This window comes from Hesperophylax consimilis, chromosome 19 (assembly GCF_061612785.1).
Source record: "Hesperophylax consimilis isolate HC1 chromosome 19, BYU_Hcon_1.0, whole genome shotgun sequence".
NCBI lineage: Eukaryota > Metazoa > Arthropoda > Insecta > Trichoptera > Limnephilidae > Hesperophylax > Hesperophylax consimilis.
The window spans coordinates 18,006,472-18,020,232 of NC_142854.1; the positions used below are offsets into that span (position 1 = coordinate 18,006,472).

General features: G+C 34.5%; 1 protein-coding gene across 1 annotated transcript in view; it reads right to left on the reverse strand.

Moving 5' to 3' along the window:
- Window positions 1-3,978: 3,978 nt before the first annotated feature.
- The window catches only part of LOC149414923 (serine/threonine-protein kinase GA29083), a 47,339-nt gene continuing 37,556 nt past the window's right edge, over window positions 3,979-13,761 (reverse strand). The window contains exons 7-12 of the mRNA XM_089643622.1: window positions 13,267-13,421; window positions 12,433-12,651; window positions 10,771-10,916; window positions 10,523-10,669; window positions 6,771-7,025; window positions 3,979-6,097 (exon numbers count right to left, since the gene is read on the reverse strand). Coding sequence (XP_089499748.1) covers window positions 6,044-6,097; window positions 6,771-7,025; window positions 10,523-10,669; window positions 10,771-10,916; window positions 12,433-12,651; window positions 13,267-13,421 — 976 coding nt within the window. The 3' untranslated portion in view covers window positions 3,979-6,043. The remainder of the gene's footprint in view (window positions 6,098-6,770; window positions 7,026-10,522; window positions 10,670-10,770; window positions 10,917-12,432; window positions 12,652-13,266; window positions 13,422-13,761) is intronic.

Here is a 13,761-nt window from a genome sequence, read left to right on the forward strand (position 1 = left end):
ACGACATGACATTGGTATGAATTTCTCAAAAGATTTCATGACAAAAATATCGAAATATAATTAAATTTTATAAAACACAAATAAATTCTAAATAAGAATGGTACCATAGACAAAGTTTTCTAATGCAAATTCATTGTTATCTTAGGTTAAGTACCTTTCTATGTTCTAACTCTTTTTTTTAATGTTTTTTTTACTGGTATGAAAAATAATTTCAGGGTAAACCTTTTCCTGGACTATTTATATTTATTGTATAGCAATATCTAAAACATATTTACAAGTCTTACGAGCGAATCACCAACTTTAATAATTGGTGTTGCGTGAGTAATTATTATTGGTATTCCTATGCTAAGAAATAATTTATGATAATTAAAATAAATAATGATAACCTTTAACATAATTAATTCACAGTAGTTATTAAAGTTTTACCGGACGACGGCACAAATACAAAAAAAATATATACACGATAATTATTATAGTCTAAGTGAGCATACTTCCAAAAAAAATTGTAATCTAGAGCCAAGAATAAGAATTTATTTTTAAATGTTGAAAAAGTAGGCTAGATCAAGTCCAACCGAATAATTGAATTAATCTACTTAAAATATAGAAAACATTTTTGTTACTTGATATATATTTTTTTTGACATTTTTATGCAATTCAAGATGTTTGTTTTAATTATAACATACTGATTTACATTGCGATTCTTCCTTCCTCTTTGTGTAGTCCAAACCTAACCTCACTAGCACATAAAAAAAACACAACCAACAAAGATGAAAATTTGATTCTTAGATGGCATTATTAGGACATGTTATGCTTTCTTCACTTAAGAAAAAATAAAGTTTGACCCTACAATGGCCGCCATCTGAATGTTCAATAATTATTGGTTGTTGTTGAGGCACATTATGCTTCCTCCATCTTGGATTAGATATAACCTAACAGCCTAATAAAACAAACAAGATAAAAAATAAAGATGAGACTCTAAGATGGCCGCCATTAAATTTTTTTTAGAAAATGAATGCATTGATGGAAATTAATTGTACAAGGTTCAAACTCATATTAAAACATAATGGTTATAGTTGCATAAGTTCTAGATATATTAATAATATGTTATTTTATTGATTGGCAGTGTATTATTTCTTGTGAATTCATTGGCCACATACAAAACTTCTGGAAATGTTAGAAATACTAAACTAAAAGTTGGACCAAACTAAACCATATTAAAACCTTGCACAACAATTTAATTTTATGAGAACACATATTTAGGCAGAAAGATATTTTCCATAAAGAAAATATGTAAAAAATATGCTCTCATGTGAAATTGTTATTTTTTATTTCGACCAAAAGTATCCTAAAAAAATTAATAACGGTAATTAAAGGCACAATTATTCCTTGATTAATCAATGTTAAGGTTTATCATATTAGTTTCATGTCAAATTTTAAGTTTAGATATGGCAATTATGTAAAATTTAGAGCCTGGCAACACCACCGCCATCTTTTTTTCTCAAGCCTAGCTGTACGAAATGCACTGACAGTTAAACTCTGTATCTTTGGAAACTTTCCTGCCGCCGGTTTAGTCACGTCATAAACCCGTATTGACCCTTCCCTTACAGTGTTAAAAAAATCCACGTCCTCCGATGCTATACACTCGGTAGGAAAACCTAACCTTTCCTTGACAGCACCGGCAAGGAAAGGTTAAACCACGAACTTACTGGTTTGTTAACCCGAAAGATACAGACTACGCTCTCTGTTTTCAGACTTCGTTGAACCGTTTGTTCTATGGGTTCACCATGCGAACATTTTTCAAAACGTTTCTGTAATATTTTGTATTCCATATTGTTAAAAACGCATTTGTGGTGATGTAGAAACATTAAGACGAGATATTTTGAATATATTTACGATTATAACATAGTTTAAATAATATTTATGTGTCGCTAAAAGTTTAATACAATATTTAATTATAATTTATTTGTTGAGACTGGAATATTGTTTTTATTTCTTGCCTCGTCGGGTAAATATTTCTTTGAAACTTTTGTTCCCGCCAAGTCTACTGTACGGCCTGAGAAATAAAGATGGCGGTGACTACACACTTCACGGATAACTGCTGCCAACCGTACGCTATTTTGAAGATACGACTGTTGATAATACTTGTAGCTCTTTTGCAACGGAAAGTATCCATGGCAGTTTTACAGTAAAAAAAGATATTGTTGTTAGGTTTTTAAATCATTATGTTGGCTGCCTGCTTATTCAAATGGAAACTGTGATCAACGACTTGGTAGACGTAAAATAAATAAACACCGAGAAACTTTTAATCGTTACTAAAAGATACTCAAAGAACAGTTGAATAATAAATTAAACGGAATAAAATGGTTGAATTTGGTGTGTTTTTTTTTAATACGACAGTGAAATAAATTAACATATTAAACTATTTTCCTCGTTCGTTAGACTATGTACATACCTACATTATACGAATGCTATAAAAGTTAGAAAATTACCATGATTTAAAAACAAAGAACACATTACTTCATAAATGTATAGAAGAATTACTGTACAATGATCCCTGCACATAATTGAAAAGGAGTCGATCATAAAGCATAATATTTTCAAAACCTGTTTTTACCGAAACGAAAGCTAAATTGTTATTTGCAACTGATAACCCGTCCACAATGTAATTTAGTTTTTTTCTCAGCAAACTGTGAAGTGAAATTACATAATTCTAAATGTTTCCTTTGAAATTATCCGCTCGAGTGATGGAGATTTGCAGGTGTTTCAAATATCAAACAGAAACATATGAACTGCTTACTGCGGTAAGATGAAAAAAAATTATAATTCATTTTAATTTATAAAAATGGCTCGTAAACCAAAATTTGGGTAGCTATCGCCCAAGTAGTTTTTACATTATTGGTTATAGAGTAATGGATTTGAATCACAATAACGAATTATTACTTAGTGATAGAAAGCTGTATATTTTACATAAACTTAAACCACGGATTAAACTACAGGTGATACACAAATATTTAAACTATTGGTTGATGGGACAGTCATCCTACAAAAACACTGATGCCTCTTTTAGTGTACACACGTCATATCTTTCTCATAGTACATAATTGATTTAACAAAACTCAGCGTTGAACGCGTTGGGTCTTTTAGTGTCCTTTTGTACACATAAAGCAGGGTACTCACCTAACCGTGTAACCTGTAACGTATCTGATACTGTATCAAGTGAGTACGTAGGCACGAGTCTACTGCGAGCCGCTCGCGGGTGGAGCGCAGTGTGCTCGCAGTGACCCGCCGACGGCGGTTTCACTATAATGCACTAATGGCGGATCCGGGAGGTCGTAGCTGGATACGCGGTTACCGTGGACGAGCCGTACCCACTTGCAGATTGATACAGTATCAGATACATTACATGCTACACTCTAGGTGAGTACCCTGCTTAACACCGATAGCACTAGAGTATCCGTTCAAGCTGATAAGGACTTAGTCGTGTCTCTTTTTGTATTACTGTGAGAAATATGATTTAGCCTCCAGGACTTAAAGAAAGACTTCTTAAAGAAGCTGTGTGTTTTTCAGCTTCTCAATAAAATTCAAATAAATAGCACATTTTCTAACGTATATGAAAATTAAAAACAGTTTTTGAAAGGTGATAAAATATACTTTTAAATTTTATCATTAGAAATAACCATATAATTTTGAAAAATTAAAATTTTGAATTCAAACATATTAAAGTTTTAAAAATGGCTCGCTTTCCAATTTTTTGTCAAAACACTGAACGAAAATTACTGATAAAAAATAAATAAATTAATAATTAATTAATAAATTAATTAATTAAGCATTGAAGACCATTGGAGAAAGATACTTGCTCCCACAATCTTAGATCCGTTGGATTCCCGTGCTTCTCTGCTTTAACTTAATTTCATTTTTAATTATTTAATCTCTTTTTATTTATTTTATTTATGTTACTCTATGTAAATATTATTTGTACTTATCTCATCTATGGGATGTGTGGGATTGCACTAACCTCCCCACATCCTGGAATAAAGAATTTATTATTATTATTATTATTATTATTATTAATAAACAAATGTTTTCATGATTTTTAAATATTATAGCCACCTCACTTTTTTGTCGTTTTATATAAAAATAATGAATAAAAAATTCACAAAATTTCATTAATTTTTCTCAAATTATGATCGGAACCTTTGGTTTGATAGAGGTGTACGTTTTAATTATTCTATGGTTAATTTCTATATTCATATTTTAAGTTTGGTGTTTTTTTTGTTTTTAACACCGTTTAATTCATATTTATAAACATGACGGTAAAGGAGAAGCAACGATTTCTATAAGACCATATGAGTTGTACAAAAAAAAAAACAAATTGACTTTAGTGGTACTTGCTGTTTGTTCTCAAAATTGAACAAATTAGCCTGAAGAGTTTTTTGAAGTGGCAACACCACACTTTGTATTTTCATTTAAAAGTTAACCATAGACTTTCATGTTGTGTCAAAGTTTGTGAATTTTTTATGAATTATTTTTACAATACGAAACGAAAAAAAAGGTGAAAATCAGTAAACTTTATCATACGTTTGTAAATCAATATGTGTTTTAGTTTCATATAAAGTGGTACATACATATTTTTACAGTTTACAGTTTGCAAGCGACAAAACAATCACAAAAAAATCTCTAATATTGAAATCAAAATTTTAATATTTTTAATGGCGTATGTCCTTTTGTAATATCATAATCGGAAAGAGTCATTTATCTGCTTTCAAAAACTGTATTTCAATTTGGGATATGTTAAAAAACAGCGAATCTATTTGAAAATTAATGTTAAACGGAAATATTTCTAAATAAATAATGGTTGATGACAAAATCGCAAAAGACCTCAGAGGTTAACGTACATACAGTGAAAAACTTAAGGTTTTTGAAGTGACCAGTTTACAAAGAGAGTTTCACTATAGATTTGTATTTCAATGTGTTATTAAGAGTAAATAAATATTGCATTAAGTATAAAATAAAAAAGCAACAATGTTTTTATCAGAAGGCCACTCCTTAAGAATAATCTTACATTAAACAAACTAAACTAAATAATATATTAATAATTTGCTATTACATTATGGTAGATTAACTTAGTTTCGACAAAATATCAAACAATTAAAGAATATTATAAAATGTAAATTAGATTCCTTTTCGTTTTTTTTTTTTATTATCGGACCCGGCCATTTACAAAATTATTATGAATTCGGGCGCCGAAGGTAGTAGGTACGTGTAATCAAAATTTAAATAAGTCTTTTAAAATCTTAATTTCTCTCATTTCACGGCTGCATGCACACTTAGCTTAGGTTTCCCGACAGCCTATCCAAAAACACCGTGTCGTCCAAAATCATTCTGACGAAAACCTTCCAATGTTAACCTGACAAATGCTGCTGTTGCATATGCGATCGATTGGCGGCTATCGCCGTATGCCGATGATCCGCGAGGTTTCACTAAATCACATATGTACATTGTGTCAAAACATGCAACGTGATAGCGTACATGGCGTTGAAAACATCAGGTAAATAAATAATTGATGGACTCCATTAATGGTTTCAGATTCAAATCCTGTTGCATTGGTCACAAAATTTGAAAAGCGTCTGTCGTGTTTAACCAACCTACAGAACGGCTGCTTTCATAGGACATACCGATAGAACAAAAACAGCATTTCCATTTCATAAGATAAGGGAACTTATCAAATAGAATATCCAATCTAAACACATGCTAAAACTCAACAAAAGGGTGCACTTGCGATTTGTAAAGGGTCACAGTTACGTTACCGTCACTATCTGCAAGCTCTGTACATTTAAATTTCTTTGACACAACCCAAACCTAAGACTTATTTAGCACAGTGATGATTGATTGAGGTTATGTGTTGGAATCATTTTGGATAGACTGTCGCTACAAAGCGTCGGCTCGCTAACAAGCCTCATTGATACATTCCGTCGCAGTCATTATTTGGTAATTATCACACTAAGCGCAGACCTTATACTTTATATTGCTATTGGATGCTGTGCTAGACGGAGCCGTTGTCATCGTCGGGAGCTGAATCGTCAGTATCTTGATTATCCTGGAAAAACAACAAAAGATTAGTTACACACGGTGTAACACATAGAAGACGAACGGAGAATATATGACATGAAGGCGAATGGTAGAAGAATTCGGGGACACCCGAGGAAGGCATAGCAAGGCATCGGGTCATGTTTAAAGTTCAGAAGAGATGACAAACAGACAAACTGAGCCACACATTGTTGTGGCTCAGTTTGTCTGTGTGAAATTTCGGAGATTTAATATTTTAAACAAACAAACATTTACATTTTAATTTATATAGATGAGTAGGCAGCATTTTGCTGATGCACTCATATCTGTCTATCTATTCTCTCCAAATAAGAATCTAATCGAGCTTAGAATATTAGTAGAATCAATGACATGTTGTTGAAGTTTATTCCATGCTTCCAATACTCTATTTGCAAGTATGTAAGTGTTTCCTAGAATTTAAATAAATAATATAGCACATATCCGTACTAGATCTTTGCAATATCTTTTGATTAAAAAAATCATTTTTAAGTTTGATCTAGTATTTTGGCATCAAACCCAAATTTAAGTTTTATATGAAAAAGACAGTGCAGCCGTTCCTCTTGATACCATGCTGCACTTGCTTCCGACACCGCATTCCATTTCAGACAACGCTAGGAAACGGTGTTTTGTTTTGGTTGAACTATAATTAGTCAGTTTATACTCACAATGTAGGTCCCGCTCAGCCAGGGGTGGTCCAGCACGTCCTCGGCCCCGAAGCGGAGATGCGGTGAGTGTTGCAGCATGTTGGCAATGAGGTCGCGTGCCCCCCGGCTCACACCCGACCAGTAAGGGCGCGGGAAGTCGTACCGGCCCGACAGTATGGCGTCGAACAGCGCGTCCTGGTTGCCGTCGGGCGCCACGAACGGCGGAAAGCCGCACAATAGGATGTAGAGGATCACGCCAGCGGCCCACACGTCAATCTGCAACGAAATGTTAAAGGAAAGGTTACTTTTAGTTTGTTATTGTAGCAACTGTGTGACATCAGACGACATCTTGTTGTAATGTCACAAGTGTTGTCCGTATGTAACTCTCACGGCCGTTCTTCCCAATCCTACTGATCAACTGCTGAGCCGAAATTTTGGCCCAACACAGCTCAAACGCACAACTATGCTCTTTCCAACGGAAAAGTGACAACTGAGTGATCAACCAATTTAAGGAAGCCAAACTACTGGATTAAGCTTGCCTCAGTAAATGACTACTTATAAAAAGTGTCAACAGAGTGAAACATTTTTGCGAGGCCAAGGCACGGTGGCATTAAAGTCAAGCTAATACTTTATTTTTAACATATTTCATACGCTTAAATATTAAATATCGGTTTACGTATTACAGTACTTAAAAAAATATATGCAAATAATAAATACAATAATTAATTCGCCAATGTTAATTTAGCATTGAAAGTTTTAACTTTGATGTCATTTTATTGTCTATGAAAGTGGGCATGGCCAACAGTAAAGATGTTTGGAAACAGATGAATCGAACGTTACTGAATAAATCACTTGGCTGATCGGACCCTGAGATTGATCGTTCGAAATGTTGGGAACAACGGCCATCAGTGTCTTTATTCATTTCATGAATAAAAACTCCGAAATCAACATAACATATTTGGACTTTTTATTAGTGATGGACAGCCATTAGGCCAGTGTCATTTAAATGTTGAACGTCAGAGTAGGAAAAAGTCAAAACACCCAAAATTAAATTGGGTGTAAATTTGCAGAACTGCGCAAAAATTACCTAGATGATTTTGATCAAATTTCAGAATAAATACAACAATTTATTTTTGTTGTTTGTTTTTGGGGTGTTATGCCGTGTTGCGCTAACTCCTTCTTTAGCCGACGTTTCGGACAGCGTTGCAGTGTCCATCATCAGGGCAGATCCGGTAGATCCGAAGATTTACTTTTGGCCGTGAGAATCTAAAAACTTACACAACAATTTATGTTTTTTTGCAAATGTTTTCGGTTTACCAGATAATCCATCTTATGGCAACCGGACAAAAAACTAAGTCTAATAGGTTAGGTTTATAGGTTAGTTTTTGTTATCACCGAACCGTATCTTATTATTGGTTCCATGATAACTCAACACAATAACGATTCAACACACCTTTGAAAAAGTGATATAGTCTTTAAAAACGATGAAAAAAAACTAACATAAATCTAATATACGTAACCTATTTAACCTAGTTTTTGTTTCATCACTTTTCATGACTTTACATCACTCTTTAAAGGTATGTTGAATTGTCATTTTGATGAGTTATCCATTCACCCTTATTATTAATATATATTTCGTATCATAAGACATTTCCCCAGAATAGCTAATTTTATCTAAAAAAAAAAAATATTAGGGAGAAAACTGTAAAAAAAATATATTTACATGAATATATAAATCGGTGTTATTATTCCTACATATACCTTAACCTCTCAGAAAAGGACTTTTATTTACTTTGTGTTCCTTTGCGAACTGTCAAACCGCGAAAATTTTTGTGTTATTCACGAGTTTTGTTAAAAGCTTCATAACTCACGTTTTGGGAAACGTAGCCTCATTCTAAAAAATGTTTTGGAAAGATTATGAAATTCACTATCGTATTGTTTTGTTATACGTAAATATTTGCGTGTCTAAATATACATTTTCTGAAAACGTCAAAAATATGTAAAAATCGCTGACCATTATTTCAAAGCTGTGAAAAATGTACTTTTTTCTGAGTATCATAAAGAAATAACACTTTATATATTGAAGAAATATAATTAAAAACTATTAGTCACCTCAAAATATTGACCGTCCAAACTAAAATATTTATAATAAATTATTTAAAAACGCAATAAATTATGAACGAACAAGATGACAGATTCAATTGACTCAGATAAAGCACCTCTACATTCCATAGATATTCTTGAATGTAGACGCGTAGCGTTATTCATTATCGATACTCTGTTTTTTAAATCATGGCAATCCGTATACTAGTGATGGAAATAAATCGATTTTTGTAAAATCTCGCGCGTTTACGTGAAAAGACGTACTAATGTCTTGACCGCTATTATCATATTTACGTCTTTTGACGTTCTAATGTTCCGAGTGGTTAATACATACCCTACATGAAAAATAACAATCAAAGGTGTTTTCAAAGAAATAATGACCTTTACACTACTTTTATAACTCAAATATTTTCACTTTTGCAACGCCGTTTTACGTAAATAAATTTTGACATTCATAGATAAATTATTTTGTAAGCTGCCAAAAAGGTTACACATTCAGTACAATCTACAGTGACATCAACGCAAGCGATTCTGAATTTGTCCTCTATACAGTTTTCAAAGCATAAAGGTTAAAAGCGCATTAAAAAAAAATTCCAGCATAGATGGTATTAGAGCTCACACATGTGCGCAAACGCCGAGGACAGTCGTAAAAATTGGCACGTAAATTATATCATAAGCCAACATGTGCTCAAAAAACGGTCCAGAGGTTATAATAAGCAGGCGGTAGTGATAATTCTGGGGCTCTATTCCTGAATCGAGGGCGCTCGTAATCGCCGTCGAAAGTACGTACGTTGGTAGTCGTTGCTATTCCCGAAATTGGTCGAAGGTACATACTTCGACGCCAAACGTCAAAAGTCATTCCACACAACAACTACTGGGTATAACCAGTAGAAACAGGGCAGTGAGTGGTAGGTTGTTGGCGTTTCTATGGAATTGGCTGTCAAAATCTAGTCTAGCTGTCAATTTTTGCTTTACCGCGCGAACGTTCGGACCCGCAAAGAGGTTTATAAAGTTATACAATCCTATTACAATTTTACAATGGCTAATTTACCAGCGATGTTGGCTACAATTTACCATGTTGAGCAAGCTGAAGCGGCTGCTTTGAGACCCGCAAGAACGTTTCATCAGAGGGTCGATTCTTTCGCCGATACGACAGACGAAGCCTTCATAAGGATTCCGCAAATGTAAAAGTGGGTGAAAATTTCCCACTTACTAAGTCTTTATCGGAGCTTACAAGCTCAATTAAGAGTTGCTTTTGGCAATTTGTAATATGTCCCGCAGCCATTTCTGTTTTGAATAACGAATAACTGTTGTCTGTTTGACAGTCACACCATAGAAATCCCAAAAACATCAGGAACATAGATAATATTTACAGGGGTGCCAATATAATCATCTCTTCTACCAACTTCGACCGTTCGACGCTCAAGAATACGTAAAATTGAAACATTGGAAAAAGTTAGTCGCGACGACTAGTAGTTTTTCACTCGAAGACGGCGCATACGAAAACGATTGATCGTTTAACTCCAGAATCGCAGGCCAGGGCCCCTGATCTTGCTAGCAATAGCATTTATCTCTCCCTGAATCTCTGTTTTATCGACAGCTTTACATTACTCCTTCAAGTGACATCTGTGTATAACAGCTCATTCTGATATCTAGGGTACCACACATACCTTAACTCCGTAGCCCGTCTCGAGCAGTATCTCAGGGGCCACGTAGGTGGGGGTGCCGCACACCGTGAAGAGGGGCTGCGTCACTTCGCACGCCAGCCCAAAGTCTCCCAGCTTCAGGCCCACTATCCGTTCTCCGTCCATTTCCACCTAGAAACAAGAATAAATGAAAATATATCTAAACTGATTCATTGAACTAAAAGTTGGTTGTTTTTGAAAAACAGCAACACTTTTGCAGTGAGCATACTTACCAGTAAGTTCTCTGGCTTGATGTCTCTGTGCACTATAGACATGGAATGTAGGTAGGTCATGGCGGAGGCCAGGTGGGAGGTCATCAGGCGCGCCTGCTCCTCGCTGAACTTGGAGGCGGCGGCTATGCTGTCGAAGAGGTCGCCACCTGGGAAAATATACCCGGCCAATTTAATAATGGAAAACTAATTTAACGAGAATGATGAATGCACAGTTGTACACACTTCTTGAAATAAGTAACGCCTTCTTCACAGCAAAACACTTGGTCTTTATTTAGAGTAAAAACTCTTACAATTAGGAATGAGTTTGTAGGAAGGCGTGGAGGTTATTATGTCCTTTCTATTACGCTCTTAAAATCTATTTGATTCCAGAAACCTAACTGCTAACCCACCTCCATTCTGAACATGGAGGGGCAAACCTAATAATAATATCTGGATGATTTGTATAGCGCTGTTTTTGTGCATAATCACCCCAAGGGCGCTGTACAAATATATAATACATTTCTACAAATGTACACATGTTATTACATTCTTATTTATTCATATTTTGTACAGGCAGATAATATTCACTACTATATTTGTGTTTTTTACAATAAATATACAATGTTTACAAGTCATACTGTTTTAACTTATACTACACTTCCATTAAAAGCATTTACTTGTGGATGGAAGAGGAGTGTACATTTGCGAAAAAATAATATAACTAGGTTACAAAGTAAAAAGAATTACAAAATTAAAATCCATACAAATTATTGTATTATGAAGGATATATAGAGTATACATAGTAAGATAATTTGTGAGATTTTCAAGTGAAACTAGGGGAATCAGTTTTTTTGTTAACGATTTCCCTAAAATATTTGTTTATATGGTTCTATATTTGTTTTTTTATCAAATGCTTCTAATTTCTTCTGGTAATTTATTAAAGAAATGTTTTCCTTGGTGGGTATAATGGTGCTGGGCAAAAGAAGTGTGTAGTTTAGGGCATGCAAATATATATTTAAGTCTGGTTCGATTTTCAGCTATGAATGAGTATTTATCTTTTTCTTTAATAATTTGAATAATTGAATTTTTCATAAATAAGTGTTTAAATGTATATTTATCATACTTATATATATTTTATATTTTGCATTTATTTTACAAAATATTATATTTAAGGTCATTTGAGGTGATTTTACACGAAAACGGCGCTACATAAATTAGCCAAATATTATTATTATTTATATCTTATCAAAAAAGAGGAACTCTTGTGCCTGTGAAGGAAGCCATGATTCTTACGTAGGTTGATATTATAATATGTTTGGTATAAAAAAATTAAGTTTTTGTTTAATTTTATTTATTTGTTCTGATTGGTTGTAGTTTTTGTGGCTTTGAAAATTTAAACAATAATAAACTGATTTACATTTTTTACGAGTTTATTGTAAATATTACTATTAGGACAATTCGTTGTGAAACTTTTACTGAGTTTAGATTGTTTTTGTAAGATCCTCCCCAACCTATAATGCCGTATACATTATTGAATAATTTCGAATATAAAATACTAAGACATCTCTGTTGGATAAATCTATAACCTCTAAGATCTATCTACAGCAGAGCCATCTATGTCTTGTAGCTTGAACTATCACAATTCACAACCACCTAACATATGGAAAGATATGATTTACATACCCTTGACCAGCTCGATGATGAGATAGAGGCAGTCGGGGCTGTCCTGCTCCGCCACCAGCGTGACGATGCGCGGATGTCTGATCTGGCGCATGATGCGCACCTCCGCCTCCACATAGTACGCCTTGCCGCGACACTTGGCCTTGTCGATGGCCTTCAGGGCAAACTCCTCGCCCGTGACGCGGTCCTGGCACACGCGCACCACGGCAAAGTTACCGTCGCCTGGAAGACAGAATCAATCTATTATCTTAATGTCTATACAGTTTAGGATTGTAGTAAACAATCATCATCAAACAGGCACCCTCTGTTATTTTCAAAAAGAACTGTTGAAGTTTTCAAGGCAGTACTCTGCTGATGCGCTAAAATTTGGTTTCACAATAAGTTTTACAATAATTGAGTCCATTAAATTAAAAAATAAATTAATCCTTTCTTCTCTCGAGAAAAACTAAACGGGAATGAGCTTTAAATTGATTTATATTATTAGTAGTATTGATGACATATAGTGAAAGTTTGTTCCATCCATCCACTACTCTATTTGCAAGGATTCGATGTAAAAGGTGGTTTGTTCATTTCTGTTTATTGTCCACGGAGATTTAATATTGTCAGTATTTACTCTGGCCGCTATTTAGCATGGCGTAATCACACCTAAAATTTATTACAATGTATGAAAGTAAACCAAGCCTCACAACTTGTGCCACTAGGGGTTCTAGTGTAGCATATTGCCATCAGTTCATATTGCTCGTATTTCAAAGCTATATGAATATAATGAAATGGGGGTACAGAAGAGAAGTGGGCAAATCTGGCTGCCGTACATAACATAGTAAGTATGAAGCTCACCGATGATCTTCCCCACGGAGTACTTGACCCTGAGTGGCTGCGGCAGCACGAGGCTGCTGCTCTCGCTGCTGGAAGTCAGGTCGGGGGAGCCGCTCTTGATGGTGTTGGCTCGCTCCTTGCCAACTTTCACAGGCATCTTGGGCTTGGGGCCGTTTCTGGAACAACAACATTAACTAATATTGTAACGCATTCAACCTTCAAGACTTCAAGTTCCAGCACGAATACCTTTAGTCCATCTTCGCCCGTGTCAGGAATATAAGTTCATTTAGTTTTCGATCCAAGAATATTGTGTAAATGAGTAAATATATAACCACAACAATCACTCTGAGCGACATCTGCAGCCTCAATATTGGAATACATAATACAGGATTTTCCAATAAGAGGTGTTATTTTGATATTCAATCGTAAAAGATCAATGGTTTCGTTGCTTGTGTGGCACGTAGCACCGTCTTGTTGAAAGTAAACGTTGTCCAGGTCAATACCATCCAATTCGGG